Source organism: Hyperoodon ampullatus, assembly GCF_949752795.1.
Source record: "Hyperoodon ampullatus genome assembly, chromosome: 10".
Classification (NCBI taxonomy): Eukaryota; Metazoa; Chordata; class Mammalia; order Artiodactyla; family Ziphiidae; genus Hyperoodon; species Hyperoodon ampullatus.
Window position 1 is genome coordinate 93,338,402 of NC_136923.1, and position 27,897 is coordinate 93,366,298.

General features: G+C 42.7%; 1 protein-coding gene across 1 annotated transcript; it reads right to left on the reverse strand.

The window, feature by feature from the left end:
* Positions 1–2,146: 2,146 nt before the first annotated feature.
* On the reverse strand, positions 2,147–20,074 carry MYLIP (myosin regulatory light chain interacting protein; the record flags this gene model as incomplete). Its single annotated transcript, XM_079712461.1, has 7 exons — positions 2,147–2,236; positions 3,829–4,249; positions 5,187–5,363; positions 5,879–6,076; positions 7,378–7,563; positions 18,691–18,881; positions 19,988–20,074. 7 exons carry the CDS (start codon positions 20,072–20,074, stop codon positions 2,147–2,149), a joined length of 1,350 nt encoding a protein of 449 aa, XP_079568587.1.
* Between the last annotated feature and the right edge of the window lie 7,823 nt (positions 20,075–27,897).

Below are 27,897 nucleotides of genomic sequence, written 5' to 3' on the forward strand. Positions count from 1 at the left end.
GGGCAGCGAGGTCCCAGCAGCAGCAGGCTAGCCGCCCTATAGAATGCAGCCCTAGAGTCTGTAGGCTGAGGCCATCTCTGCTGGGACCCAGCTTGGCACTCACCTGTCCTGACCAGGCAACACACTAGCGGCATCATCTGGGTTTACAGTTTTAACTTCCAACTTCGCCATTCCCTTCCTTCTCCAATACTTTACAGTCCTTTTCCCAATTTTTACTTTTCGTCTGCTTGCGTGTATTACCCTATTTTCACCTACATTCCAATCCTATAAACCAGAAAACATAGATGAATGAGTAACTGGGTAAACAGTCTCCTCGATCAGAGCTAATACCTTAAACATTTTCAAACTTTCCACGAAGGACCACATTAGATACCAACCATGATGTTATCCATGCTCTATTAAATGAATAAAATCTGGCTTAAATGACAATAACTGTGAAGATACAAACACCCGTGTTTGCTTTAACATCTTTATTATCCTGAATATAAAAGACAGAAATCCTTTAAGATATAACAGAGTTCTTTATATGTGAAACATTATTTTTTTTACAAGTGAAAAAATAAATACCTCTTGGAATAAAGGCTTATATGCTAATATGTGCCATAAAAAAGTAGAGTTTTAATATCTGACAAAATGTCTGTGCAAAGAAACAAATGCATAAACACATTACTGCTACATTAAGGCAATATGAAAAGTATACTCAGAAATCTCAGTAAAGTGACAGTGTAGGTTTCTAGCTTTAACTTAGCTAGTATTGCACCCAATAAGGTCATCCAGGTTCCAGACATCCTAGAAAACCAACAAGCTGACCAGGTTCCAAAATGCCCAAGTGGGAGTGGAAAACATGATTAAGAATACAGAAACAAAACCCCCCCGAAACCCCTCTAAACATACAGAGGGACAATAAAAAGTTAATACTTAAGCATTTACTACCAAAAAAAAGCTTACAATATCTAGGATACCTACGATAAGGCTGTAAAAGGCTTGATGGCTCAAGCAAAAGCAACCCCACCGGCTGAAGCTGGAGCAGGGTGTGTCGGAGAACTCATGAACGACCCCTACTTTGTACGTGGCGAAGCTTCATCTCAGCGAGCAATGCTCTTCCTTCCAAGGAACATGCGCTCCCTTTTCAATCTTAAAATATTCCACCAACTCAAGAGGCCCAAGGAGTGCTGACTACTCCACAGAAATCGTCTAACCAGACTGGTAGCATTTTATAATTGAAAGGCTTGGGGACAGGGTAAGGAGAGGGGGAGGAGGAAAGAATAGGAAACCATCCACGTGGAGTGATCTGTTTTCCACTGGTCAGACTGGTTTAAATCTGACAACTTAGTGTCCACTCTAAAAAAGTCCCCGAATCGGGCTTCCCTGGTGGCGCAGTGGTTGAGGGTCCGCCTGCCGATGCAGGGGACGTGGGTTCGTGCCCCGGTCCTGGAGGATCCCGCATGCTGCGGGGCGGCTGGGCCCGTGGGCCGTGGCCGCTGGGCCTGCGCGTCCAGAGCCTGTGGTCCGCAACGGGAGAGGCCACAGCAGTGAGAGGCCCACGTAGGGCAAAAAAAAAAAAAAAGTCCCCGAATCGATTTTTAAATATGTTTGCCTGCCGATCTTTCTTGAACAAGTTAGAAAAACAGAAATGACATTAAAATGACAACTATCTCTTTAAGAAAAGTTTTCCTATTAAAAATGTCCAGAGCTCTGTGACCCGTACAAAAAGAACCAAGTAAATCCTTAAAATGAATTCTTACAAAATTGGCTGCAAGTAGGAAACTTACCTTGGGATACGTTAAGGAGACTTAAACATCATTTTCTAAAAGGTACTCACTTTTGGGCTATGCTGCCACTTAACTGACGTCAAAGATCTTCCTGATTTCTTTACTTGATCATAAAAAGAAGAAAAGTCCAAGGAACATGTCTGGGTCCCAGAGCTCTTCCTGGTCATCAACCCGGAGGTGCTGATTCTACGCATGGTACATTTTGGCGGTGAGGAGTAGTCATACTGTTTCTATTCTTCCTTTTTTTTTGCCCCCCTAAACGTTGCATGGCAGATGGGCGTTGGAGTATTTATTCTCTCCACAATCTATCATGTTTATAGTTTATACCAGTGCAGTTCATGGAGACATGGCAGGTCCAGTAAGTGCACAGCAGATCAGATCACAGTCAGGTTGAGAAGACTGGTGTGGGTCGGCAGGTAGACGTGCTGGACGTGGTCCACCCGTGACCTGCAGACAGGACAGGACTGGAAAAGAGAAGCCGACAGTTAGGTTAGGACACTTCCAAGGACCTGTGTCTTCAGTGTCCACCTGTGCTACCTATTACAGTGCTTTTTCTAAATACGTTGTGGTCACAATTATTTCTAGCTTTCCACTGGGAGGGATCTTTGCTTTCTAACAAGTCTGACATTTTATACTTGACAAAGGATTAAAAATAAATACTAGGAAAAAGTATAAATGAATGAAATTAATCAGGTTCTCAGTCAAACTCTAAACAAGGCACTGTGAGTAAAGTGATTACTGAAGACTTCTTGCTGTGCAATGAGCCTGTGGTCCCTACATGGGCTGATTACGAAGTCTCAGGCAGGGATGCGGGAGACCCTTCCGGAGACTGTGTCCTTGGCTCAGCTGGCTCAGGGTGCATCACGGGGGGGATGCCACGTGGCCGGTGAGCATGGCCGCTCCTAGTCACAGGTCACAGCTCCACACCCCTGGCTGGCCTCTCAGCAAGCATGTCCCTTCCTCAGCCACACGGGGAGCCTTAAGCATGAGAATCAGACTATGTGGATGAAAAAGGCAAATCCACGACCACTCCTGAGGAAATAACTCGTCTTAGGAGCGTGATCTACTCTAAGGAAGGACCTGGGTATCCTCTTGGCTCATATGTAGCCCTAAAAATAGTTCTGAAATTAGCAGCTTCCGAGGGACTAGATGTTATTTAGGGCTAATTTTACATAAAATCACAGTGACAGCCAACGGTTCTGGGAAATGAAAACAAATTGAAAATATTGTAAAAGGAAATGCAAGGTGCAAGAAAGAAAAAGATACTATGTAAGAGGTGCTTTTATTTTTTCTACTAATATTCAAATTAGTTTGACTTGGTGAGAGCTAATCCAAGGGGACCCAGAAGGCACAGGCAGTACTAAAGGGAAATTAATCACAAAAAACTAGGCAACAACCCACCCATGGATAACTGAGAGTTAACTATCACTCAAAACTCTAAGAATTCTTTCCCAAATAATACAAGTAAGTAAAAAAGACCATCCTCCGAAGTGTCAAGAAGCAGAGACAACATGAAAGGGAAGAGAAGGAGGTGACCAGGCCCCAGGAGGCCTGGATTCCAGTGCCCGGCTCAGCCACTAACTAGATGTGGTACCTGGTGAATCTGAACCTCATATCCAGGACTTGAAAGAAGGCTGTGATTTAGTAATTACATTGTTGACAAGAGTGTGCTAATCCAAACTGTTTCCAAAGGGCAACACCTTCCAAATCACAGATACAAAGACCCTCTGGATGGAGATGGACATTCTCCATCTGTGCCTCCACAAGTCAGCACCTGGCCCATGCCAGCCGGCTGACCCCTCACCTGGAGCTGGGAGGACCCTCACCTGGAACTGGAAACGCCCCTTCACCTGGAGATGGAAACACCCCCTCACCTGGAGCCAGGAGGACCCCCACCTGGAACCGGGAGGACCCTCACCTGGAGCTAGAAATGCCCCCTCACCTGGAGCTGGAAACATCCCCTCATCTAGAGGCGGAAGGACCCTCACCTGGAGCCTGGAGGACCCCCACCTGGAGCTGGAAACGCCCCCTCACCTGGAGCTGGGCAGATCCTCACCTGGAGCTGGGCGGCGCAGCCCTCGCAGCACACGGTGTGGCCGCATGGGCAGAAGGCTGAGTTGATCTCACCCTCGCAGCACAGCACGCACAGCATGGCCTCCTTGAGCTTGCGCAGCTTCTCCTGGAGGGCCCGGGTCTGCTGGCAGCCAAGGCCCTCGCAGCTGCCGCAGCTCATGCTGCTCTCCGAGGACTTCAGGGGAGAGTTTGGAGGGCTGGGGTCGCTTCTCGGCACGAGATCCACCACACCCGCGTTGTACAGAGCCCTCCTGGCGTGGTCATACGCCTCCTTGGAGGTTCTTTTAATATCGAAGACATACTTCTTGCCCAGGTTGATGTTTTCGTTCAGAAACAGAGAAGCCAAGTGGCCCTTCAGGTCTCGGCTGTACTGCATCATGACGGCACTGGTCACCGTGTCGCACCTACGGACAGAGATGGAACACCCACCTCAGTACTGACAGGCCTGGGCGTCCCCACGAGCCAGACCTTAAACACTGCTGTGAATAATGATGCTCATGGGAGCAGACATTAAATATTCTTGTTTGTGTGCTTGAAAATGAATTCTTCCAGTTTCATAGGTGTTAGGTATTTCAATGATTCTACCTCTATGCTTCTCAAGTGTCTCCAAAGGAAGGACCCCTGATCAGGCAGCTGTAAACCAGAGGGCACCTCCACCTCCAGGGACAGACCTACAGTCCAAAGCAGCTTACGGCAAGAAAAAGGAAATTCTTCTTTGTAGTCTTGGCTTTATGTTAAAAATCTCTACAAATTTTCCATTCTGCTCCACAATGTGTGTCTACTTTAACATAAAAAAAGGGTTGGTTGCCTGCCAATTAAACTTCTTAGCTTTTAAAAAACTTTCCAAATATTTGAGTCAAATCACAAGTCTACTTTAAAGCACCCTTGGAAATAAGGCTATCGATACCGTTATCGAGACATCCTCACTACACACTGAGGATTCAGGGTAGCAGCTCTCCCAGGAAGGAAAGATGACTTGGGTCATCCTGCGGGAAAAGGGCAAAAGCAGCGGCTGAACAGGCCCCACCGCTCAGTCACCTCGGGGAGGGGGAGCTCTGAGGAAACGGGCTAAGAGATAAGCAGTAGAGTGAATCCATGCATCCATCTCTCTCTCTCTCTCTCTCTCTCTCTCACATACACACACACACACACACACATCCTGAAGGAAAAGCAGGATGATGTTAAGGACCCCACTGCTACGGTAGAAATGAAGGGTTCGAAAACAGCCGATTTCTTAAGCTCTGTACAAGGTTCACTGACAGTGATACCAGGAACCATAGGAGCCCTGCCGTCACCTGGAAACCTCAGCACTGTGGCAGATGCTGGGGTTACGGGGTGCACAGGGGTACGTGCCTATAAAAAGCATGCGTCTCGGTGATGGCTCGGTAGAGCCCGCTGGCTGCCCGGGTGCTGATCATCTTGAACAGGAGCACGATGCTGTTCCCAGACTCCTTGGTGATGGTGAGGTACACGTTCTTCCCTGACTGGGTAGCCATCTGCACGACAGGGTAAGCGATCCTGAAAGGTGGGAAGAGAAAAGTGAGCAAGCCCAGGGGGAGATGGGTCACCGTGTGTGTGCTTCTGCAGGGTTCCCATGTGCTCAGGGCCCAGCCATAACGCCAGACGCTCTGCCTGGGACCATCAGATAAGCACTTTGCTCCCTAGGTATGAAGGCTCTTTGAAAAGAACTTGGAGAGGAGCACTGGAGCAAGTCTTGGAGTGAGTGTGAGAGTGTGAGTGTGAGTGTGTGAGTGTGTGTGTGTGTGTGTGTGAAATGAGATTTTTATAGCCGTGGACATGACATTTGAAAAATATTAACTCTGTCACATCAGTACACTTGAGCCTATATTTTAAAAAAATATTGGAATGGTTATCAAGGCCTGAATAAAATGAATGTACCTACCCAAAATGAAACACATTAATCCTAAAGGATGACTGTCTAGTAAATCCCTCTCCATTTCCTATTTTCCCCATCAGAGCTACAAAAGTACGTACACACGTAGGTCTGAACAAAAATTTAAGACTTGGGTTACCTGTTAATTGGGCTGAAGTCATCTTTACAGATTGAGATTCCTTCCGGCCCAACCCCAATGAGGAGTTTCTGCCCCTCGCTGTCCCTCACAGAATGCCATTCTGTGCCGTAGTTTTCCATTGCCGACACGATCTGCAAAACTTGGTATTCAGCCGAAGCCTGGCTGGTCCCCTCCAACTCCTTATGCTTTGCCACAATGCTGCAAGACACCAAAAGGGCAGAGAGGTATACAGAGAGATTAACTGATGCAGTCTTCAGAGATAAATCGGTATCATTTTTACTAGTGAATTATACTGACACTGTCATTTACGAATCACAAAAACTCAAAGCTATATACTATTGATATTTCATTTATTTAGCTAACGTATTGTAAAAATACGTTTAAGACACGGTTCAAGATCTCAACTATTAAATAATTAGGAGAAAAAACTATTGGGGATGCCAGATGGGGATGAATTAAAAGAACTATGGAAAATCTCTAAAACTATACACAAGAAATTTATACGTAGCAATGTCTCATGCCATTTGTCTAGATTTGCTTTCTAAGTTTCATTATAGTATAGCATTATATGGGATTGATTAGGTCATTTGCAACTGAAAAATGCAGGATCTATTTTATCTATTGGGGCGGACAGCCTCCAATACCATCCTTAAAGGTCCCCACCTCCTGGTATCCATGCCTCGTGTAACTTCCTTCACTTGAGTGTACGCTGGAGTAATGACTTGCTTCTAATGTACAGAATATGGCCAAAGTGATGTGCTGTTACTCACTTCTGAGATTAAGTTATAAAGAGACTTTGAATCTGTCTTGGGTGTTTGCTCTTGCTCTGACTCAACTGCTTGTCCTTGGGGAAGCCAGTCACCATGTTATCAAACAGCGCCCCCCCACCCCCCGAAGAGGCCGCCGTGGTGAAGGCACAGGCCAGCCAACAAGCCACCTGAGCCAAACTGGAAGCAGATCCCTCCCTCATCTGAGCCTTCAGATGAGACTGAACCCCACCAGCAGCTTGACTGCAGCCTCCTGAGAGATCTGGAGCCAGAGAACCCAACTGGGCCATGGCCAGATTCCTGACCCAGAGAACTGTGAGATGATTTTGTTGTTTTAAGCCACTAAGTTTAGGGGGGCAACCCTGTTACCCATGAATAGATAATTAAGACATCTTTGTTAGGTCTCTTGGTTTAATCCTTGCTGGGATGAAGAAAATGCCGATAAACATGACAGACTTTTTAAGAGATATGCATTCTTAAAAGGTCAGAGATTTTACAATTCCTGTTATACAGTATTTTATATAAGGGCATTTGTGTGGACTATGTTTTGTGTTTATAAGTTTCTCAAAGAAAAGGCTAAGAACCTTTTGAAAATAGTTGGTTATATGGGGCAATGGTCTAGTCTCAACCTCACCAATTACCTGTATCTATCATAGTTTGATTTTCTTCTGGAAATTCTTATAAATTTGCTAGATCTAGGACAATAAACGTGAGCCTGAACTGCAGCCTCACCTGTTCAAGGTGGCACTGGAGAGCTCCTTGGCACACAGCTCTTCGTAGCTGTACTTGGCCGTGTTCTGGTTATAGTCCCCAAACTTGGTCTGGGCCAGGAGGGCACTGAGTTCCACCGCTTGCTCTGGAGAACACTGGAGGTGGCCTGCCAGGAGGGCCTCCTTGATATGCAAGAAAAAGATATGCCTGCAATGCAATGCGAGAGTGAGGTTATGCTGGGGGACTAACTTGGTATCGGACCCAACTGCTTAGCAATTTCATGATCCCATTTAAGTAAGGAAAAGAGAGCAAGGAAGAAAGCTACCTTAAAAATGCTTACAGTTACAGACCTTTTTTTTATCATGAGTAGTAAGGCAAAATAAGTCTAAGGATTAAGTTTCTCTGAAACAAAGTCTTAACCCAAACAAAACAAGTCTAACTATGACAAGTTCGGTAACATTCAAGTTACAAAATGTAAAATAATTATATACATGTTTCTGCATTACACTATTTAAAAGAAATTATCTTAATCAGAAAAACTTTATCTTGATGTGTAATTATTATCTTAAGAGCCTCACCTTTATTCAAATGACCCTCAAATCTCTAGTTTTAACCCCAACTTCTCTCCTAAGGATCATATTCAAATATCCAAGTGCTAACAGACTTCTCCACTGGATGGTCTTCAGTATCCCAATTTCACCTTCTTCAAAGCCAAACTTTCTCCCCAAACCCACTTTTTCTCCCAGTGGAAACCAGAGACTGATTTGTTATTTTTACCACAGACTCACTTTTGACGCTTCATCTTCCTTCTGTCTCTGAAAACTCTTTAAATCCAGTTCCGTTTTTCCCATTTTTACCTCCTCTATCCTACTTGCAGCTCTCAACTGTCAGAGAATTTACAATATCCTCTAAGCTGATCTCTCTTCTAGACTCTGTGAATCCATCTTCCAAGCTGCTTGCTTCTGATATAAACTTGCCATTTCTCTGCTCAGAATCCTTCAAGGGATCCCCATCATTTGCCAAGGAAGCACACTGTCAGCATGAACCCAGGGTTCTCCATATCTGGCCCCAGATTTCCAGCCACATCTCCTGTCATTCCCTCCAGCCACTATGCCCCAGGAAAGGGACAATTCCTCCTTCTGGAGAAACCAAGTACATTCACGTCCCCATGTCTCTGGTCTTGCTGTTCCCTCTGTCCTGAAGGCCACTCCTCCTGTCCCCTCATTTGGATACCCTTTTGTCTATATCACATGCAAACTATTTATTCCTCTATTATAATATTTGACATGTTCTAACTTCTAGTACATTTAGCTGCACCTAAGCTGACTTCATAAGTGCCTCTAACATCAGAGAGTTCTATAAATGTACGTAAAACTACACGCTGTCTGCAACTAGTTTATATTCCCATCCTAGTTTCATTCCATCTGAGCCTGTCCTAATTGTATACAACACTGTATTCTACATCTACCAAAAGGTATGTGAGAATTAGAAATCCTGGAAAACTTCAGATATTGTTGCCTGCCAATCCGTGTTGCCTAAGATTCTGGACAGAGTATCTAAACTGTCATAGGCAGACTGGCCTGGATTATGAAATTTGTCTCTGGCAAATGTATAACCTTCCTTTGATGACTCAATACAGCCTCTCCAACATGCTGAAATGCCATACTATTCCTTCTGTTAACAAATGAATTATGATCATCATTGTAAAGCTCTGAACAGGGTTCCTAAATTCCCCCCCTTTGGCTGGATACCCTTATTCCAGTCCTCGAGATGCTTTTATTTATATGCTAGCCTTGTGTCTGACATCTAGGTAGAAGGGATAACGTGAACAATGCAAAAAAAGGAGACAAGGGAACGTGAGGCTAGAAATACAAGGAGGGGATCTGTTGAGAGTCTCAAAACTTCAGGCTGACAAGAGCCATTAATCCTCCTTTAAGAAATGTTTAAATTCAACGTTTTGTGCCTTCTATAATGATAAAGAAATGTTTAAAATTATCAGACTCTGCCAAACACTGCAGTTTTTTCTTTATTCAAAGCCCCCTATGAAGAAATCACAGTAAGAATGCATAATAGCACTGGAAGAAGATAAGCATGGTTTTTATTAACCCAAACATCTGCTTGTCTTTAAAGTATTTCTGACATACTGCTAAACTGAGAAGGGGGTCCTTACTGGGGCAAAGAAATAACTACAAAAATAACTTGTTTTAAAATAGCTATCTGAGGACTGAGGTCTAGCCGTCCCTTAAAATCTTGGTGTTACAACACTGCTTCAGCCCTCAGAAGGCTTTTTAGAGGACTGTTCGGTAAACGTCATCTTGGTTAAGGTACCTCTGTCTCTGCATTCATCAGTGGACATGTTAGTAAGGAACAAAAACCTAAATATATACTTCCATTAAAGAAGAAAGTATGTGCTGAAAGATTTCAAGGGTATCACCCAAAGTAAGTCTTCTCAATTTAATTACTGCTTATGTGAAAGTGTCTTTTAACTTATTTCCTAAGTATTAAGTTAGAGACTAGTTTAGCCTGCAAAAGAAGAGTTTCAAAATTGATCCAATTTCCTTTTCCAAACTATCCAGGATGACTGCTGGACAGACAGCTGCCAAAATCAAAGGCAAAGAAGCAGCAGTAACAAAATATTAACAGGTGGTCAGCAGCCTGAGAGTAATGTGATCCTTTCTCGGTCTGTGAGTCAGAATTTTTAAAAAGGAGGTGGGGGACAATGGCCTTTTCAACATACTCCACATTCTCGGCTGCATTGGGGTCGATACCCTGTAAGTACAAAAATCCTCCTCCTTATCATTTACAGAAACTTTCTGGTAAGGCCCTTCCTGCATTTTGCCGTTTCATGGCTATAAAGCAACCTTTTCATTTCAAGTCAACAAATTTGCCACGCATCGCCACTGTGCCAAGCCCTGTGCCGGGCTCCCAGGGTGAATATATCTGATGGCTCCTGTTTCGATGGAAGGTACAGCCTTTTGGTGTGAAGGAATGTATCCTATCAAAATAACTCTGGCTACAAACTGGCCCTTGGGTGATAAGTTTATGCTCTCCAGGAGAAGAGCACATGCAGCAGTGACAGCAGAGGTCACAGCAGTGGCAGGCCATCAGTAGACTCTATTTAATGTACTCTTTCGAAGAGGGAGAATGGCAGGGCATGCAGAAACATTTCCACACGGAATCCAGTGATGGCTCAATAATTAGGGGTGGTTTTCAGTCAAGTATTTTCTCCTATTATTTTCTCTCCAACCATCTGGCCTGTAACTGTCTGGCTCATGGATTCCCCCCCGCCCTCCCTTTTCGTAAAGTGGTTAAAAGTTACCGATAATATCAAAATAAGCAGATGTGGTCAAAGAAGTCAGGCCTGCAGTGAATTTTTTTTTTTTTTAACTACAGATCAAAAGTGGTTGGCCTATCTAATTCAATTTAGGCTACATGCTAGAATCATAAACAGAAAGAAAGCCTTTGGAAAAAATGATTTCTGTGTCTTAAGCAAATGTCTATGAATATGTCCTAACAGACATAAGCTCATTTTCTAAACATTCTTTTGGTTGCACCTTGAAATTCATGATTCTTCAAGCTTTACCCAGTTACTAAGAAAACGGATACTTTCAATATACGGATGGGGTTTGGAGCCCCAAAGTGAAACCTTCTAGCTAACTCATGTCTTTGCATTTAATGAATTCACACTTGCTGCATTAGGGAAGACTTAAAAAAAAGGGGAGGGGATAAATATAAGGATATGTCATATCTTAATTTAAAAAAAGAGTCACATATCCTTAATATATTTTTGTTTCAGAGTATGTACTTCAGATTTCCTCTATGTTTAAAATGAACTCCTTTCCATAGCTTTACGGAATAAAGTTAGGTCATTTATCTTTTGAGAACTGTCATCAGAGCACTCTCCTCTAAACCCTGGCTTGTCTCATAAAGAAATCATCTAATAATCAAAGCAGAACTCTCTGCAAAACCAGTCGGGAGTTGTCGATCTGCTCATCACAGTTACTCTCAATTACTGCCCTCCAGTTATCTTCCCAGTTACATAATTTTGAAGAGCTTTTCATGACACAAATACAAAACAACTATCTCCACATTTACTATTAAACTCAAAATTAAGTAACTAACCTAAAACATCTCGAAAATGGCTAAGTAGCTATTTTTAAAAAGTCTCCAGTCCTAATAACTGAAGTGATTCTCTCCCCAAGAGACTGACTGAACTTGGCCCTCCGTTGTAATGGCTGGTTTGTCCCTCACAGAGCGAGACACCCACTGAGATCACCCGTATGCCCGCCTCAGTCCAATGAGTCATTAAACCACAAGCTCTGTCAAGTTATATTTAAAAATTATCAAGTCACAACAGAATTGCTATAGGTTTGTTTTGTATCTTAAATTCCAGTGAAACAAAAATCAGTTCAAGATAGATCACAGGCCTAAATATAAAAGCTAAAACTGTAACCCTTTTAGAACAAAACATAGGAGAGTATCTTCATGACTTGGAGGTAGGTTCCCCTCAGGATGCAGTCAGCAAAAACCGTAAAAGAAAAAAGTGGATAAATGAGACTTCACCAAGGTTAAAAACTTCTACTCATCAAAAGGCATCAAAAACACAGGCAAACCACAGGGGAAAAAAAATACACGTATAAAACATATATCTGACAAAGGACTAGTACATATAAAGAATTTGTGCAGCTCAAAAATAAAGACAACTCAATAAAAAAGGGCCAGTGACTTGAATAGATACTTTGCAAAAGATGTACAAAGGCCAATAAGCACATGAAAGTGTTATTAATCAACAGAGATGTAGAAATTAAAACCACAATGTGCTACCACTATAAACTCACCTGAAACCCGGCAGGGATGTGGACGCACTGGTCCCCTGTACATTGTTGACAGGAGTACAGAATGGTACAACTGCTTCGGGAAAAGGTCTGGCAGTTACTTATAAGCTAAACAATTACCTCCTCTATGACCCAGCTCTTCCATTCTTATTTACTCAAGAGAAATGAAAACACATGTCTACAAAAGACTTGTGTTTGAATGCTCATAGCAGCTTTATTCACGATAGCTGGAAAACAGGTGTTCATCGTAGGAGTATGCATGAACAAACAGCAGCACATTCCTACAGTGGAATACTATCCAGCAATAAACAGGAACAAGCCGCTGATGTATACAACAAGATGATGGGTCTCGAAAAATTTATGATGAACAAAAGGAGCCAGACACAGAAGAGTACATACTGTGCGATTCCACTGACATGAAGTAGAACAGGCATCACTAAACTATGCTGGAAAAACATACAACCTGGTTCTGGGGTGGTGGTAGGGAAGGGGGGGCGGGAACGACTGCAGAGAGGCATGAGAGAACTTTCTGGAGTGATGGTAATACTTGATAAGGGTTTTGTTTAAACAGGTACATCCATTTGCCAAAACTCATTAAGTGGTATATTAGGATTTAGGCATTTCATCATATATAAATTTTGTATCAATCAAAAGAAAAAAAAAGAACTGTAGGCAAATACTGAGTTCTAGTTAGTGATACGCATACTGAAGTATTTAGGGGGATGTGTACTCACACACACTTATTTTGAAAAGCATGAAAAAATAGACTGATGGATGGATAGAGGGATCAATAAATGGATAAATATGTGATAAAGCAAGTATATTAAACTGTTAATAGTAGAATCTAGGTATTGGGTGTTCACTGTAAAAATTTTCAACTTATCCGTACATTTGAAATTTTTCATAGTAAGAGGTTGAGAAAATAACACCAGTAAAAATCCCTAGGGTCAAGGTTCAGAATTCAAATGAAGAGCCACACTTAAAATGAACCATCACATCTACCACACTTCATGGAAGGCTTACAATTGAGAAACCTGTCACAGCCAATAATTACCAAGTCAGGTCTCTATTCAGGTTTAAGGAAATCCTTCGCAAAGCCCAAAATGCAAAATGGAAATCACTGATAAATTTGCTTTCTCCTCAGGCTCCAAGGCAGTTAAAAGATAAGGAGGGTACAGGTGAGGGAAATTCCTAATTTCAAAAGTAGTTACAACTCACAGCAAAACAACTCACAGAAAAACACTTGGAAGCATAAAACCTGGACTTCTAAAAAATATGATAGCTGTCCCTAGGCAAACAACAGTCTGGACAATCTTGTAGTTTAAGAGCATTAACTACAATCTCTTTCTCAACAATTTAGATTAGTGTGGAGGGCTATCAGGTCCAGAAGAGGTCTGGGATCGGGCTGTAGTGGTACACGACTCAGAGAATAAATAAACCTGGAACCTGACCCCACTGGTCACCCTGAATCTGCCCTTTGTGCCATCTAAATATTCAAATTTTATTTATAATGACATTCAAAATGAACAGTTCATTTTGGTTACATAAAAATCAATTTCTCAATGTTCTCCGATATTTCATACACATATATAAGTATCAGAAATTCAAAAAGAGACTGAAGGGGCCCAGGTGGGTGGTCTGTGGCTAAAATAACCATATACCACCACAAACATCCCGTACTCTGAACAGAAAGGAAAACTTAAAAGATAAATAAGAATTCAGAAATGTAATTAATACTTTCTTTGGAAATAATATACACGTCTATCTTTACCATTTTTTACTTTCCTGGGGCCTATGTTGTATTTGGGCATACCAAAAAAAAAAAAAATAGAGAATGTGGCATACCAAAAAAAAAAAATAGAGAATGTGTCATTCCACTCTTTGTCATGTAGTTGATATGAAGAACATAATACTCCTGCAATCCATCCTATGGAATTTACCCATCCTGAATCACACAAAGGTAAATTCTGCAATCAACCTTTATCATCGTGACTATGTTTTTTGTTTTAAATTTATTTATTTTATTTATTTTACTTCTGGCTGCGTTGGGTCTTCGTTGCTGCACGCCGGCTTTTCTCTAGTTGTGGTGAGCGGGGGCTACTCTTCGCTGCCATGCGTGGGCTTCTCATTGCGTGATCATGTTTTATAAGACTTTGAATGTGATTACAGGCACTGGCTAGGGTCAATGCGATTCAGCTGTGTACTGATTTGAGATTATCACCTCCACCTGCCTTTAGTTTGCAGGTGGCATTTGCTTTGTGGGTTTCAGTGATGCCATCTTCCTTCGATTTTCACTTGTCTAAGTAATATTTGTTGAGAGACAGGGAAAAATTGAGTTTAATAAGTAGTCCGGACCTACAAATGGGTTGAAATTAGATAAAGTGAGCCTGTGGCTTGAAAACTATCTGAACTTCATAAAAGGTCCAGGAGCGTGGTAGTTCATTCTAGATAAGAACTAACAACCACAATGAACAAACGGCTTGGAATGAGGTAGAGGGGGTGAAGGAAGGAAGCAAGCAAACAAAAGAATGCCAAGCACTGAGCAAATTCTTAACTGAGAAAAATCACTACAAAACATTTTTTAGTGGTGAGATTTCTTTTAGACATTCTCAAGCTTTTCAGGTTATAGAAGCAAACTGGCAAACATTTCAATACCTATAAGAAAATTTATATTATCACAGTATCAGTTAACCCTATTTTTTTTATTTCCAAGTTCTTAATTCATTGATTCAACAAATATTTACACATCAAGCACTTGCTAGATTCTGGGTATACAAGGTTGATCAGCTCCTTGCTTAATGGAATTTTAGATTATTAGAGCGGCTGACAATAAGCAAACTGTCACATAAGTAAATGGAGTGTTACACACTCATTAAATGCTATAAAGGAAAGCTACACGATGTCTTGGGAGAGTTTAGTCTCCTGAGCATGCCTGGAGAAGGCTTCCCCGGGGAGTGATGAGTGAGCTGGGGTCTGAAGTCAAATGCATCACTGCTCGCAACTTTTAAGATCCTAATGAGATGCAATGTTCAGGATTATAGCATTTCCATGAACATGTAGTTCAGCACTCAAGGAGCCCCTGTATTGGGATTGGCTTCTGCGATAGAGGATTCAGGTGTTGGTGAGTCTTAACCAAGCAGGGTGCCTCTAGCAAAGAACACAGAGCTCTGCTAAAATGTGGCAGTCAGGAGAAACAGAAAGATTTTATTGGGAATGGATGGTATAATTACCATCCCTGAAGATGAAGCATATAATTCTCTAATCTCTGGTTTTGAAAATGTTGACAAAATCTGGTCTGAATTGCTGTGAATAACCGAAAGCCTTTGAAAGGTAATAATTTCAAAGATGATTTTGATTTCAGATCTACTTCCAGAATATATTAATTTCACTTTTCGTTTTAATCCATAGCATGGCAAACATCTGCTGAAAACACCTGCTGTCACCAATCTCTGAAAGATGCCAGCTGAGTCTAAACAAAACTCTCTGGTTACTTTCCAGAATCCCCTATTCCAGAGCAAACATAATAATCCAGGTAAAGAATCAAATCTCAAATTAGGCCACATCAGAGGCCAGTCTAACTCTATCTACCAATCTAAGCAGACATTGGATATATTTTTTCTCTCTTCAGAGAAATGTATTTAGAAAAAGCATTAGGAAAATAATATGGAGAGGAAGCAGAAGCCAAGAAAAAAAAAATCTACTGCTAGAAGGGATTTAAAGAATCTCTTGCAGGGTTTTCAGTTGGGCTCAAGTCTTGGAAGGCTGTACATGCTGGTGGCAGACTGCTGAGCTGGACCTAGAATGCAGGGGCTTCTGCCTTGCCCCCAGAACTCTGCTCTTACAGACGGGCCTTCCTGCCTGTCGTTGTCACAGCAGCTTCCCTAATCTAATGCAAACTAATATATTAACTGCCCCCAGTCAGGCCAGCTACTGTGAGCAGGCTGCTTTAATTGTCCACAGAGACAACTTGGCTAGGATATTTCAGCACCATTTAATAAACTGTCCAGACACTTTCTGTGCATTAAATGGAAATGACTTATGACTTGACCTCATGACTTGATGAAGACCTGGTAAAATATCACCTCTCATAACTGGACTGGCAAAGCTGAGCTTACTCACTATGTAAACACATCTATTTTATTTTCATGGCATTTTATATAAATATTTTATAACAAATGATTAAATATCAAAAAAGTTTATCAACCAGCTTTATCTTGATAACATAATATTAGGGAAAATAAGTATTTCTGTTCTGTAGTATCATGCACATAAACACAATGCTAATTGTAACTAAATTCGACCCAGCACAACTACTGATCCTAATGAAAAGGTGCAATGCTAATTACAACTCACTTTAGCTAGTTATTAAAGCAGAATGCTATATAAACTTTAGGTGGCATTTTCTTAAAATTCTGTATTTATTTCAGACAACCCCACAAAAACAAGTAAAATACACCAATATTTTAAAAGTCAAAATCACATGAATTTTTCAGTATGATTTCAAAAGGAATGAAAATCAATTAAAATTACCTAGTCTAACTAGGTATGTGCAATCTTTGAGTGCTATTAGACATGAATCTCAAGTCAAAGTCAATTGAGTCAATAAAGTAGGAAATTTGATTCCAATTCTAATTCATAAAATATCTCTATTTCTTGCATGAATAGAATGGAGCTGATAATAGTTATTAACTCTATTACAAGAAAGCACAGGTAAAGACTAGTAGCAAATTGTAAAATCTGTAAGCATTTATAATACAGATGTACATATTATATTATGACTGCAGCCATTGGGTTTTTTTAAAGATTTTTTTGATATGGACCATTTTTTTAAAGTCTTTATTGAAGTTTTTTACAATATTGCTTCTGTTTTATGTTTCGGTTTTTTGGCCGCAAGGCATGTGGGATCTCAGCTCCCCAACCAGGGATCAAACCCACACCCCCTGCACTGGAAGGTGAAGTCTTAACCACTGGACCGCCAGGGAAGTCCCCTAATCATTGTTTAAATGATGTATTTGGTCCTCCAAGCTTCTGCAGATTTAAAAACTAAATCTGTGTCATCAAAATAGATTTGAATCTGGAGGCCCTGAAACAATTGCAAAATAATGATAAAGCTACACAATGAAAATTCCAAGGTGTTTTTTATATATATGTATTATTTTCTCTTACTCAACTGCAAGTTATCACACTGAAGTGCAAAGTGGAAGCATTCACAAATCCGCTTTAATTTAAAAAAAATAAAAAAATAAAAAACCCAACCTATCCTGATTCATATAGACAGCTAAAACATCCTTAAATATGAAATCACTTGAATATTTTGCAACACATTTTCAGGAGCACTAAGAACTCAATATACTAGCTTCCCTCAGATACAAAATTGAACACTTCTCTCACCATTTAAAGCTCCATAAAAAGGCAAAGGAGAGATTTCAAATTCAAATAAATAGTATTTCAAAATATGTGTCTATACGTCCTTTGGTAAACAACCAAAAAAATGACATGTTAAAAGCTCTTAAAGGATATGGCTCACTCATCATTACTCATAATTCTCACACTCACATTTTTTATTTGCACAGCAAATTTCCAATCCAAAGGATTATGAAAAACATTAGAACTAAGATCCAAAGTTTACCGTGTTTAAAAGTAGTCATTTTCCTTTTTCTTTTTCTTTTTTTTTTTACATGCCACTATAAGATTTAGGTCTCCTGCATTTCAGTAGTAAATATTAAACACCAGTTTCCTAGCTTGGCTAATCCTTGAGAAAAGTATTACAGCCAGTCCAGGGGAGAATCCATTTTCTGTTTGAAAAAGGAAGCCACATGCTCCAATTGTCTACCACTAGTGGTGGCTTTCTAGAAGAGATAAAGTTAACAATCTGAACTCAACAATCATGTATACACTATCTGTGGGGTAGCATTCGATTACTACTGGCCTTAAAAGAGTTTTCTGACTAAGTTTTCAAGAAACTGAAAAACTTTTAAAATTCGGATAGAGCTCTTTGCTACACACTGTAACTTGACACTAGGCTGAAGAAGTTGACCAAGTTTAAGTAACCCAAGAGGAACTGTTTCCTGCTTTCTGTTAGAGCAGTCTGCAATGACCTGTAGTAACACTGCTGAGACAGAGGTTACTATCGGGCAGTAGATGCCTCTATCAGGAAACCAGGTCTTTTTTCTTTCTTTCTTTCTTTTTATAATTATTTTTTAATTTTTTTGCATTGTGGCACTGATCTCAAGTGTTTGTAAGAATTCAACCTTACTCTCCCATTGTCTATAAAAATAAGAAAAACACCTGAGGAGTTGGAAAATGTACCCCAGGCCAACTATGCAGCTCTCTTTTCACCTCAACAAAAGAACTGTGCTATGGAAAACTTCTAAGCTATAACCAACTCACTCTGTATCAAAACAAATTTGCCTGTGAACATCTCTGGGAAGGTGCAGTGGCCCTTCCTAAATGGAATCAAAGGTCGATTTGACATTGGTTTATTTTAGCGTCACTTTACCTAGTCTGCTCCTGTAAGATGAGATGAGGCTCCACGAAGAACTTGACTCTCAGTTTAAGCCGGTAAGGGGCTAGCCCATCCATCTGCTGGGAGATCCGATTTCTCAGATTTAGCCATAAACTTTCACCTTTGCTACCCGTAAACTGCAGTCCAAAATAATCAACTTCTATAATTCCCAATCGCCTGCACACCTAAAACAAAAATGAATGCAGTGTGGATGAGCAAGCGGTCCATGTGGTCAAAGCAAACCCAAAGACTCCATCTGAGTCTAAGATTCCTGCCTATTCTTTTTTTTTTTTTAAACAAAGTTCAACAACGGTGTTACAATTCCTGTTGTCAGCTAAAACAACAGAGTTCTAAGGCTCCAGTGATGCGAAACCACTAGATGTAGTATAGAGGCACAAAAGGAGTTCTCAAAATGTAGCCTTCCAGAAAGGCTGAGGACGGGAATCCACGGGGTATTTTCCTTCTTATTCCAATCACTGGAATTCCCTCCACTAGCACAATCTGCACAGCTGATTTGGCAGCTTATTATCTGGACAATTTTAACCATCTGGACTCCCAAAAAGCAAACACATTGAGGAAACACGCCACAAGTGTCAGCTAAGCTTTGCAGGAGGTTTTCCAAACATCTCAGGTCGAGGGGGTTGGAGGGCACAGCGTTTCACTTAAGATCAAATTTTCTGCCACACCACTATTCACTGTTTGGAACCGTTCCTCCTCACTCCTAAGGAAACGCGTGATTAAAGACAACCGAGGAGTCCACGACCCAAACCTACCGTCCTCTCGTCCCCCGCGAATCGGGCGATGCAAGGAGGTGCAGAAGAAATGCAAGGAGGTGCATAAGAAATGCTTCTCCATTTGAGAAGCATCAAGAGACAAGGGCACTGCTTGTCTGCCGAGCAACCCGAGGGAACTGCGACCCCTCCAGCCACCTCATCCCGGGACGCAGGTGGCGCTGCCAGGCCCCGCGGGGACCCGACAGGAGGCATCATCATTCACACACCTGAGGCAGGTGTGCTGGGTCGCCTTCTTCCGGGAAAGTCCCGGGCTGGGGGGCAGGGGGGCAGGCCCGCCGCGCGTCCCCCGCGCCCTCCACCCCCACCCCACCACGCGCCCCCGTCGCGCCACGAAGCGGCCGTGCGCCCCACGGCCTCGTGGAGGAGGGGGCGCAGGCCGGGCGCCTGGGGCGCACTAACCCCGCCGCCGCCGGCCCCCGGCGCGTCCCGGCGCCACAGCGAGGCCCCTCGGCCTCGGGGAACCGGCCTGGACCCCGCGCCTAGCCCCTGGTCCTCACCTGGTTGAGGCAGTCCTCGCCGTTGGCTTTCGCCTCCACCTCCACCTCCATCAGCACCGCGTCCGGCCTCGTCACATAGCACAGCATGGCTGGGGCCGCCGCTGCCGCCACAGCCGCCTCGTCTTTGGTGTGCGCGGGGTTCAGACCCAGCTCCGGGCTCGGCGAGGTTGGCCCTCGGGAGGCTGAAGCCCTGCAGACCACTGCCCTGCGCCCCCGGCAGCCGCCGCGCCCTCCCCGCCACCCCCTCTCCAGACCGCCCGCCAGCTGGCTCTCCGAGTCCCGCGGCGGCGCCGCACTCCAGCAGCCCGACTGCCTGCGCCGCAGCGGGGACTTCTCTGATATAGCGGCCCCGCCCCCTTCGGCTGGGGCCCCCGCCAATCACGGAGGCCCCGCCCCTCCGCCGCCGCCCGACCAGCCAATAGCAGCGGCCGCTCGGCCGCCGCCCGACCTCCCAGAGCCGGCTGAGTTCCCCCGGCCGCTGGGGAGGTGGTAGCTCGCGGGGGTTGAGCGCTGCGAAAGGAGGGAGGCCCCGGAACGCGCTTGCTACCTCTGCTCGCTGGGAGACGCTGCTCCGAGCCAGCGACCGCCCGGGGCTCCCACGTGGGGTCGCCTTTCTGTCGGGCTTGAATTTACAGTGATTAAACGCCTCCAAGCTACCGCGGTTCTTCAGAAGCCTTGGGTCGCTCCAGTAGCGCGTTTGGGGGGCGGGGTGGTGGTCGTCGTAGTGAAAGCAGACAGCAAAGAGAGCAACCCCAAAGCCTGAAAAGAAAATGATGATTTCCCTGGGGTTTGCCTCAGTGGGCTGTAGGAAGCCGGAATTTTTGTTCTTTATTTTAGACCTCGTCATTGAAAAAACAAAATATGAGTATAAAAGTTTTTACTGTCGTTCAATAAGCCAGGGAGCTTGATCTAGTGCTTTCTCTATGAAACCTCTCCAAAGGCTTCTATATACCCGTTGTGCTGAATCAAAACACCGTACGGGCGCTAAGGCCCTCTCTCAGGTTGTCCATCCTATCTCACGTCTTAGCTCATTTTTCATTAAACATTAATGGAGCACCTGCTCCAATGCCAGTCCCTTCTCTCAGGCAACCAGGTGTTATCCCCACCTTCAGAGTAACGGACTTATCTCAATAGAAAGTATTAATAATTGAAGGTCTACAAGTCTTCCCTCATTTACCACTTGTTTCTCTTAGTCAACGCGTTACTCAGCCTACCTCTGGTTTCTTTATAGGAGAAGCCAGAGATGTGGGTTTCAGCTTTGGACCGTTGAAAACTGACTTCATCTCTCGGCAGCTCAGTGTTTCAGCAGTCAGATGGAGACCACAATCTCTGCCCCGCCTTTCCCCAGCATTGCTGTGAAGAGCAGCAGAGATAATGTTCATAAAAGCACTTGAATGACCCGGTACATGATATATATAAGGAAACCTGTAACGTCAGCTCTGTCACTGCCTGCCTATGACTTCTGTCCTTATCCCTTTCCCGAAGTTCCAATTATCTCTGTTCTGGTTGTCTTCATTTCTGAAGAAGTAAGAAGGATATCAGAGCAGAAGACTACTGGTTAGGATCCTCCCATAGTCTTTCACTAAAGCCGACCCTGGCTAAAACGAAACCAAGTCCTGACCACCAGTGTTGCAGACGGGCATGCGCACTCACATCTTTCTTTGTGTCTTTTAAGAATACACCTCATGATATTGCGCTGCTGAAAGAGTCCCGTCTAGTATCAGCTCTTCTTCCTCATTCACTTAATTTCAGTTTACTGATTTGGTAAATTTATCTGGGAGATAACATTTGGATAACTGTTATCTAATCTATGCTTAATCTCTAGGAATTTTAGATCCGGGAGAAGAGGTGAGGGGCAAGACGGAGGCCAAGTGTATTGGTTAACATTTTTGTTTATTGAGCGACTAAGCTGGCTAAACCAACGCCGACTAACCAAAAGTTGGCTAATTTAAGCAAAAGGGAATTTAGTACACAAATTTGGGGAGCTCACAGAATCAGCAGGGACTAGGCATGAAAATGAATGGAAAGGGAGACATATTGATTGGCCAAGAACAAAAATCAAAAACAAACAACCAAACACCAAATATTTGGGATTTTACCAGGGATTTTTTTTTTTTTTTTTTTTTTGCCGTACGCGGGCTTCTCACTGTTGTGGTCTTTCCCGTTGCGGAGCACAGGCTCCGGACGCGCAGGCTCAGCGGCCATGGTTCACAGGCCCAGCCGCTCCGCGGCATGTGGGATCTTCGCGAACCGGGGCACGAACCTGTGTCCCCTGCATCGGCAGGCGGACTCTCAACCACTGCGCCACCAGGGAAGCCCGGGAAGCCCTCAGGGATATTTCTTAATACAAACCCAGATTATACTTTGGCTATGGGATGGTTGGTAAAGGTTCCAGTTGCTTTTGAAATTGAATCACCAGATAAGACTGAAGAGGAGAAGGATTTCTTAAAACAAAACAATGCTAAAAATAGGAAAAAAACAGCACTTGGGGAGGGGATAGAAATCATTATGACCAAGAAGAAAAGGAATACTGGCTTCTCTTAGCATATACAGGAAATGGGAGACCCTAATCTACCTCTCTCTTCCTTGTCTTTCTCTTTCCTAATTTCTTCCTTGAGTAGAGAGATGGAGAGACAGCTTAGTTAGGAATGAGAAGGCTGAATTTGCTGGTTACTGGGTGAGAAAGCAGATTCTGTTCAAAGACCTGGTTCGGGAATAGAAAGCCCGCAGTAGAACTGCTTCCTAGAGGATCCCACCGTCTGGTAATGCTAGGAAATGCCTGGAGCCAGTTTCAAGCCTCAGCTGGGTCTAACTCCAAAATAAGCCTGCACACCCAGGCCTGGGGGTGGTAACTATATTGGATTGAGCTGTGACTGGCAGTTCCCGATTAGCCAGAGTGGTGCTACATGTTACTTGTGTCTGCTATCTTATGCTCTCGATTAGCTATCATCTTTTAAAGATAGCATTAAAATTAACCAGCAAAGTAAAAGGATCAGTTGCATGAAGGTAGATTTTAAAAATAGAAACCATAGCTTAAGTGGCTGTTCAAATACACCCAGACTCCACACTTTTACTCTCTCATATATGAGGGCTCAAGACTGGGCACCAGATAATATTTGTAGGATAAGATGTGATGGTCATCTGGCTGCAAACGAAGTCTGATCTGGCTGGCTGGATACCTCTCCATGTGCATTCCTCTCTAAACGCTGCACACACCACTGCAGAAATCCTGTGCTGGGTCAAAGGAAAGGCCCTTCTCCCTCCTCACCTCCTGAACGTTCATTTTTAAGAGCATAGAGGGAAGAACAGTTAGCGACTGCCTAAAAAACTGTCCCTTGGCTTTCACACATTGTTCAAGCTAATTATTCTATCAGCAATGCTTCATCGGGCACAAGTGTGCTAAACTGCGTGGAGTGAGCTGAAATCTCTCATTTGAAATGTTAGACCTGTGAAATTCAGGAGTAGTTTAATTTGATGGTGGTCTACCATCAAAGCAGAGCATCTCATTTCCAAAACTGGCTGTCTGAAGAGTCAAAGAAGGAATGGAGAGAGAATAGGCAATGCCCGTGTTACAAACTCTGGAACATATTAAATGGCATTGTCTTAATTAGCAGGCAGTTTAAATGGTTTTTTTCCTAGTTGTGAGAGTTATGGTAATCTACTTAGAAAAGATTGAAAAGTACAAGGGAAAAACAAAGTACGTGTATTTTATCAGGCATTTCCAGTTAGTACTGATGTTTTACTTTTGTACTTTGCATGCCATGTGCTCTAAATTTTGATTGTGATATAATCAAATACTGCATATGAACTTCTGGAGAAATATCAAGAGAGCAAGAGACACTTGCCGTGGGAGTTCCAAATCTAAACCTAGTGTTACGAATATTAGGAAAATTATAAACAATTATAAACAGAAAGAACAACCTCCATGAAAAAATTCCAACTATTACTGTTTCTCAGCTTTCTTCTTTCTTTAAAAAAATTTTCTGAAGTATTTTCTCTGTTTGTTTTCCTTCTTACTCCTAGTATGCCCTGATATGTCACACTTTATGACATGTTTACTTCTTCGGCATGTATCCTTTAGTTGAGAGATGCTCCGATCTGGGAAATAATTTCCAATTTGGCAGGTTTTGTGTAACAACAAAAATATTTTGTGTAATACTTTAATACCTGTCTTCTATTTATGGAGATGGTCAATGATCAGGCAGTTGCTTCTCAGGTCTGGTGATATGCAAGTGCTATTCCACCCACAACAAGGTGTACAATCATTCTGATCTTGAATGAGGTTGGGTAGATAGATGCTAGGGATGCAGCTGGGAGCCATGGAACAGAGGACAGACCCAGTGCGCCCGAGGCTCAAACTCACAAACCTGTCCTAATTGGTAGGTGTTCTAACCAGTTGCTCTGTAATGACACCCCCCTTCCCTGCCCCTCACACCATGTCTGAGCATACCTTTCTGTAAAAAGGGGTCAGCATGATATATTGTGTGGGGGTGTGTGACATAGAACTTAGTGAGGGTGGCCATTCTCAAAATCAGTGGCTTATGAGGTAGTACCAACTTTCCAGGGATAAAATGACAACTGTTAGAAATGCTATAGAAATAGCGAAAGGACATGAAATCAGTTACATACTTTGGAAGAACCACAAGCTCTTATTAAACAAGATAATGAAAACTGAGTGCTTCGGGATGAAGCAACTTCTCACTAAGCTTCAATCACACCACCTCTCCCCAGCTCACTTACTGTGCCTGACATTTGCATATATTATAGCACTTGATATGCAAATCTTACCCCTGCTTCAGTTATTCAATATTTTGTCCTTGCTGTGATTTTAGAGATCGTAATGATTTGAAAATGACTTGAAAACAAAGGTTTGCTTTCTCCCTGGCAATCTCTCAGTAGCTATAAGTACCCAGCATCCTCTGTCCATTGCTTTTTCCTCCCTCTTCTCTCCCCTGGTTCAGAATTCCTGGGAGAGGCTGGACAAGAAGCCATCTGCATCCATGGATGAGGGAAAGCAACCTTGTCTCTCCTTATGTGCTTTGATGGATCTGAACCTCAGACCCTAGCCCTCCATCAGAGACGTTTTAGCTACCAGAGCCCAGGGACACAGCAGTCATTAGGTGGGGGTTGTGGGAGTTTCTCAGGTTGGCTCAAGCAAAAGAGGCTGCCCTTCCTAAGGCCCAGACTTCCAGGAGAAGAAGAGTCTGAGCACGTGCACCCCAGTGGTTGGTGTGAATCTGGTGCCCACCAAGAGTCAGGCATAGATGGGCACTGTGAAGCCCAGAGAGCAAACCAGGTCTCGTGCTGACCTTAGTTTTTATGTAATTGCCCTTGGTTATCCCTTAATCACATGTAAAACTTGTCCAAACAGCCCAGCCCTGTCTTAGCTTTGTACAGAATATGGTGGGAATGACCTCAGGATCTCACTTGCATCTGAGTTTTAAATTATATAGAACCACTCTTGGGACAGTATGGAGGCAATAATAGTAATTACAAGGAATAATTCTAGAGAAAGGTGAGAAGTCCACCTGCCTACATATATGGAATGTTTACTTCTTAGTTTCCACCTTGGAGGATCTGGTTTTTAATTTTGTTTAGTGTTTTAGTTAGCTCAGGCTGCTGTAACAAAATACCATAAATTGGGTGGCTTAAGCAATAGAAATGTCTTCTTTTGCAGTTCTGGAGGCTGGAAAGCCCAAGATCAAGGTGTCAGCGTAGTGAGTTTCTGGTGAGGGCTCTCTTCCTGGCTTTTAGACAGCTGCCTTCTCCCCGTATCCTCACATGGTGAAAAAAGAGAGTGAAGAAGCAAGCTCTCTAGTGTCTCTTTTCATAAGGGCACTAATTCCATCAGGAGGGCCCCACCATCATGACCTCATTTAATCCTAATTGCCTCCAAAGGTCCCGCCTCTAAATACCATCATATTGAGGGTTAGGGCTTCAATGTACGAACTGCGGGTGGAGAGGGGCACAATTTAGTCCATAGCATTTAGGAATGCACCAATTCCATGTACTCCCACACACATTTCCCATCTTAATACATTTTCTATATAATGAATAAGTTCAAATATATATCTATTCATATTGACCTGAGGAAGGAATTATTACTAGCTCATCAATTGAGGTTTGGTTCACATTTTCACTGAGCAACATAGTAACTTGTTAGCCAGAGTAAAACTCTTTCTAGCACATGCTTACAGGAGACACTAGTGTTTACTGAGTTGAGGGTCTGCTGTGGAATTTGCTTACTACTGTGAAATTTGAACATATTCTTTTATTTATCCACACTAAAAGTAATTTAAACATTTTTAAAAAGTAAGGACACAAACCAGCAAACAAAATGCTTATAACTGATAGTTTTGGCAGTACACAGTTCATAAATTTGCTCACTGCTATTATTATTATCGTTGTTGTTGTTGTTATTCATTGATAAGCTATTATTGCTATTATTTATTTGGTCTTTAGCATTCACTCATTTATTTATTCAACAGATGAAAGATATGCTAAAAAAGTGTTAGACACTAGGGATGGAGTAAATAACAAAACTTCCCTCATGAAACTTACATTCCAGGAAGGTAAATAAGCCATAAACAAGATAAGCAAGTAAACTGTAAATGCTAAGAAAAAAATGACTGAGGGCAGGGGGACAGGAAGTATGGGGAGTTGGGGTGGGGTATGATTTGCAGTTTTGGATAAATTGGCCATGGAAGGCTCATGGAGAAAGTTACAGAAGCAAGACCCAAAGGATGCAGGGGATGGATAGATGGAGTCCTGTGAATGAATATCTGAGGGGAAAGCCTTCCCAGAAGCGGAAATCCCCAGTGAAAAGCTTTGGCGTTGGGGGCAGGGTATGAGCTTGAAGGTAAGGGGGAAATTTGGCAGAGGAGTGACAGCAGAATCTGAATTATATCCATTGTTAAAAATGATTGCATTTGGGCTTCCCTGGTGGCGCAGTGGTTGAGAGTCCACCTGCTGATGCAGGGTACACGGGTTCGTGCCCTGGTCCGGGAAGACCCCACATGCAGCGGAGCAGCTAGGCCCATAAGCCATGGCCGCTGAGCCTGCGCGTCTGGAGCCTGTGCTCCACAACGGGAGAGGCCACAACAGTGAGAGGCCCGCGTATCGCAAAAAAAAAAAAAGACTGCATTTTATTTTCTTCATATTTGAAGATAAAGTCCAAGAGAATTATATGTGTAAATAATTGACAAATTATCTCTGTTAAAAATCCTTACATTTGAACCTGCCTTTCCTTGAAAATACTGAAAGTTAAAATTCATTATTATTTTTTTCTTTTCCATCAAACCTAAACATTTTTTTTCTTATCCATTTCTCAGAATCTGGCCACCAGTGGTAAATGCAAGGAAAACAATGTTCAAACAGCAAATCTCTTTATCTTGGGGTTGAATTTAGATGGAAAAACTTGTAATACAAAGTTCTAATTAGCTTCATTTTTATAGAGTAGGGCAAATATATACTCATGGAAACAAGATTCTATTTGGGTTGATATCATTGTTCTTGTCATGACTAAAACCTATTTTGATTTATCATAGACAAGCAGCCCAAGGCAGGTGTTGGATTTCAGCATTGTGATAGATTAAGAATAAGCAACATTCACATTTCCAGGTGCTTTGAGAATAATGAAATCCTCCCCTTCCTTTTCTAGCTCCAGTCATTAAGAGGTCTTTCTCAGATTGTAGTTGTTTCTAACCAGCTTCAAATATATATAGATTTTTTAAAAATCTCATCTAGCTGTGAAAATGCCTGCTTTAAAAACAGCAAGTCTTAGATGGTACGTGAATGCAGGGTATAAAATGAGATAATATGGGCAAAAATACTTAGAAAAGAAAAAGTGATATTCAAATGTACAGTGTAAAATGGTAGTATTCCTTTAAATCGCTCACCTGTGTTCTGTG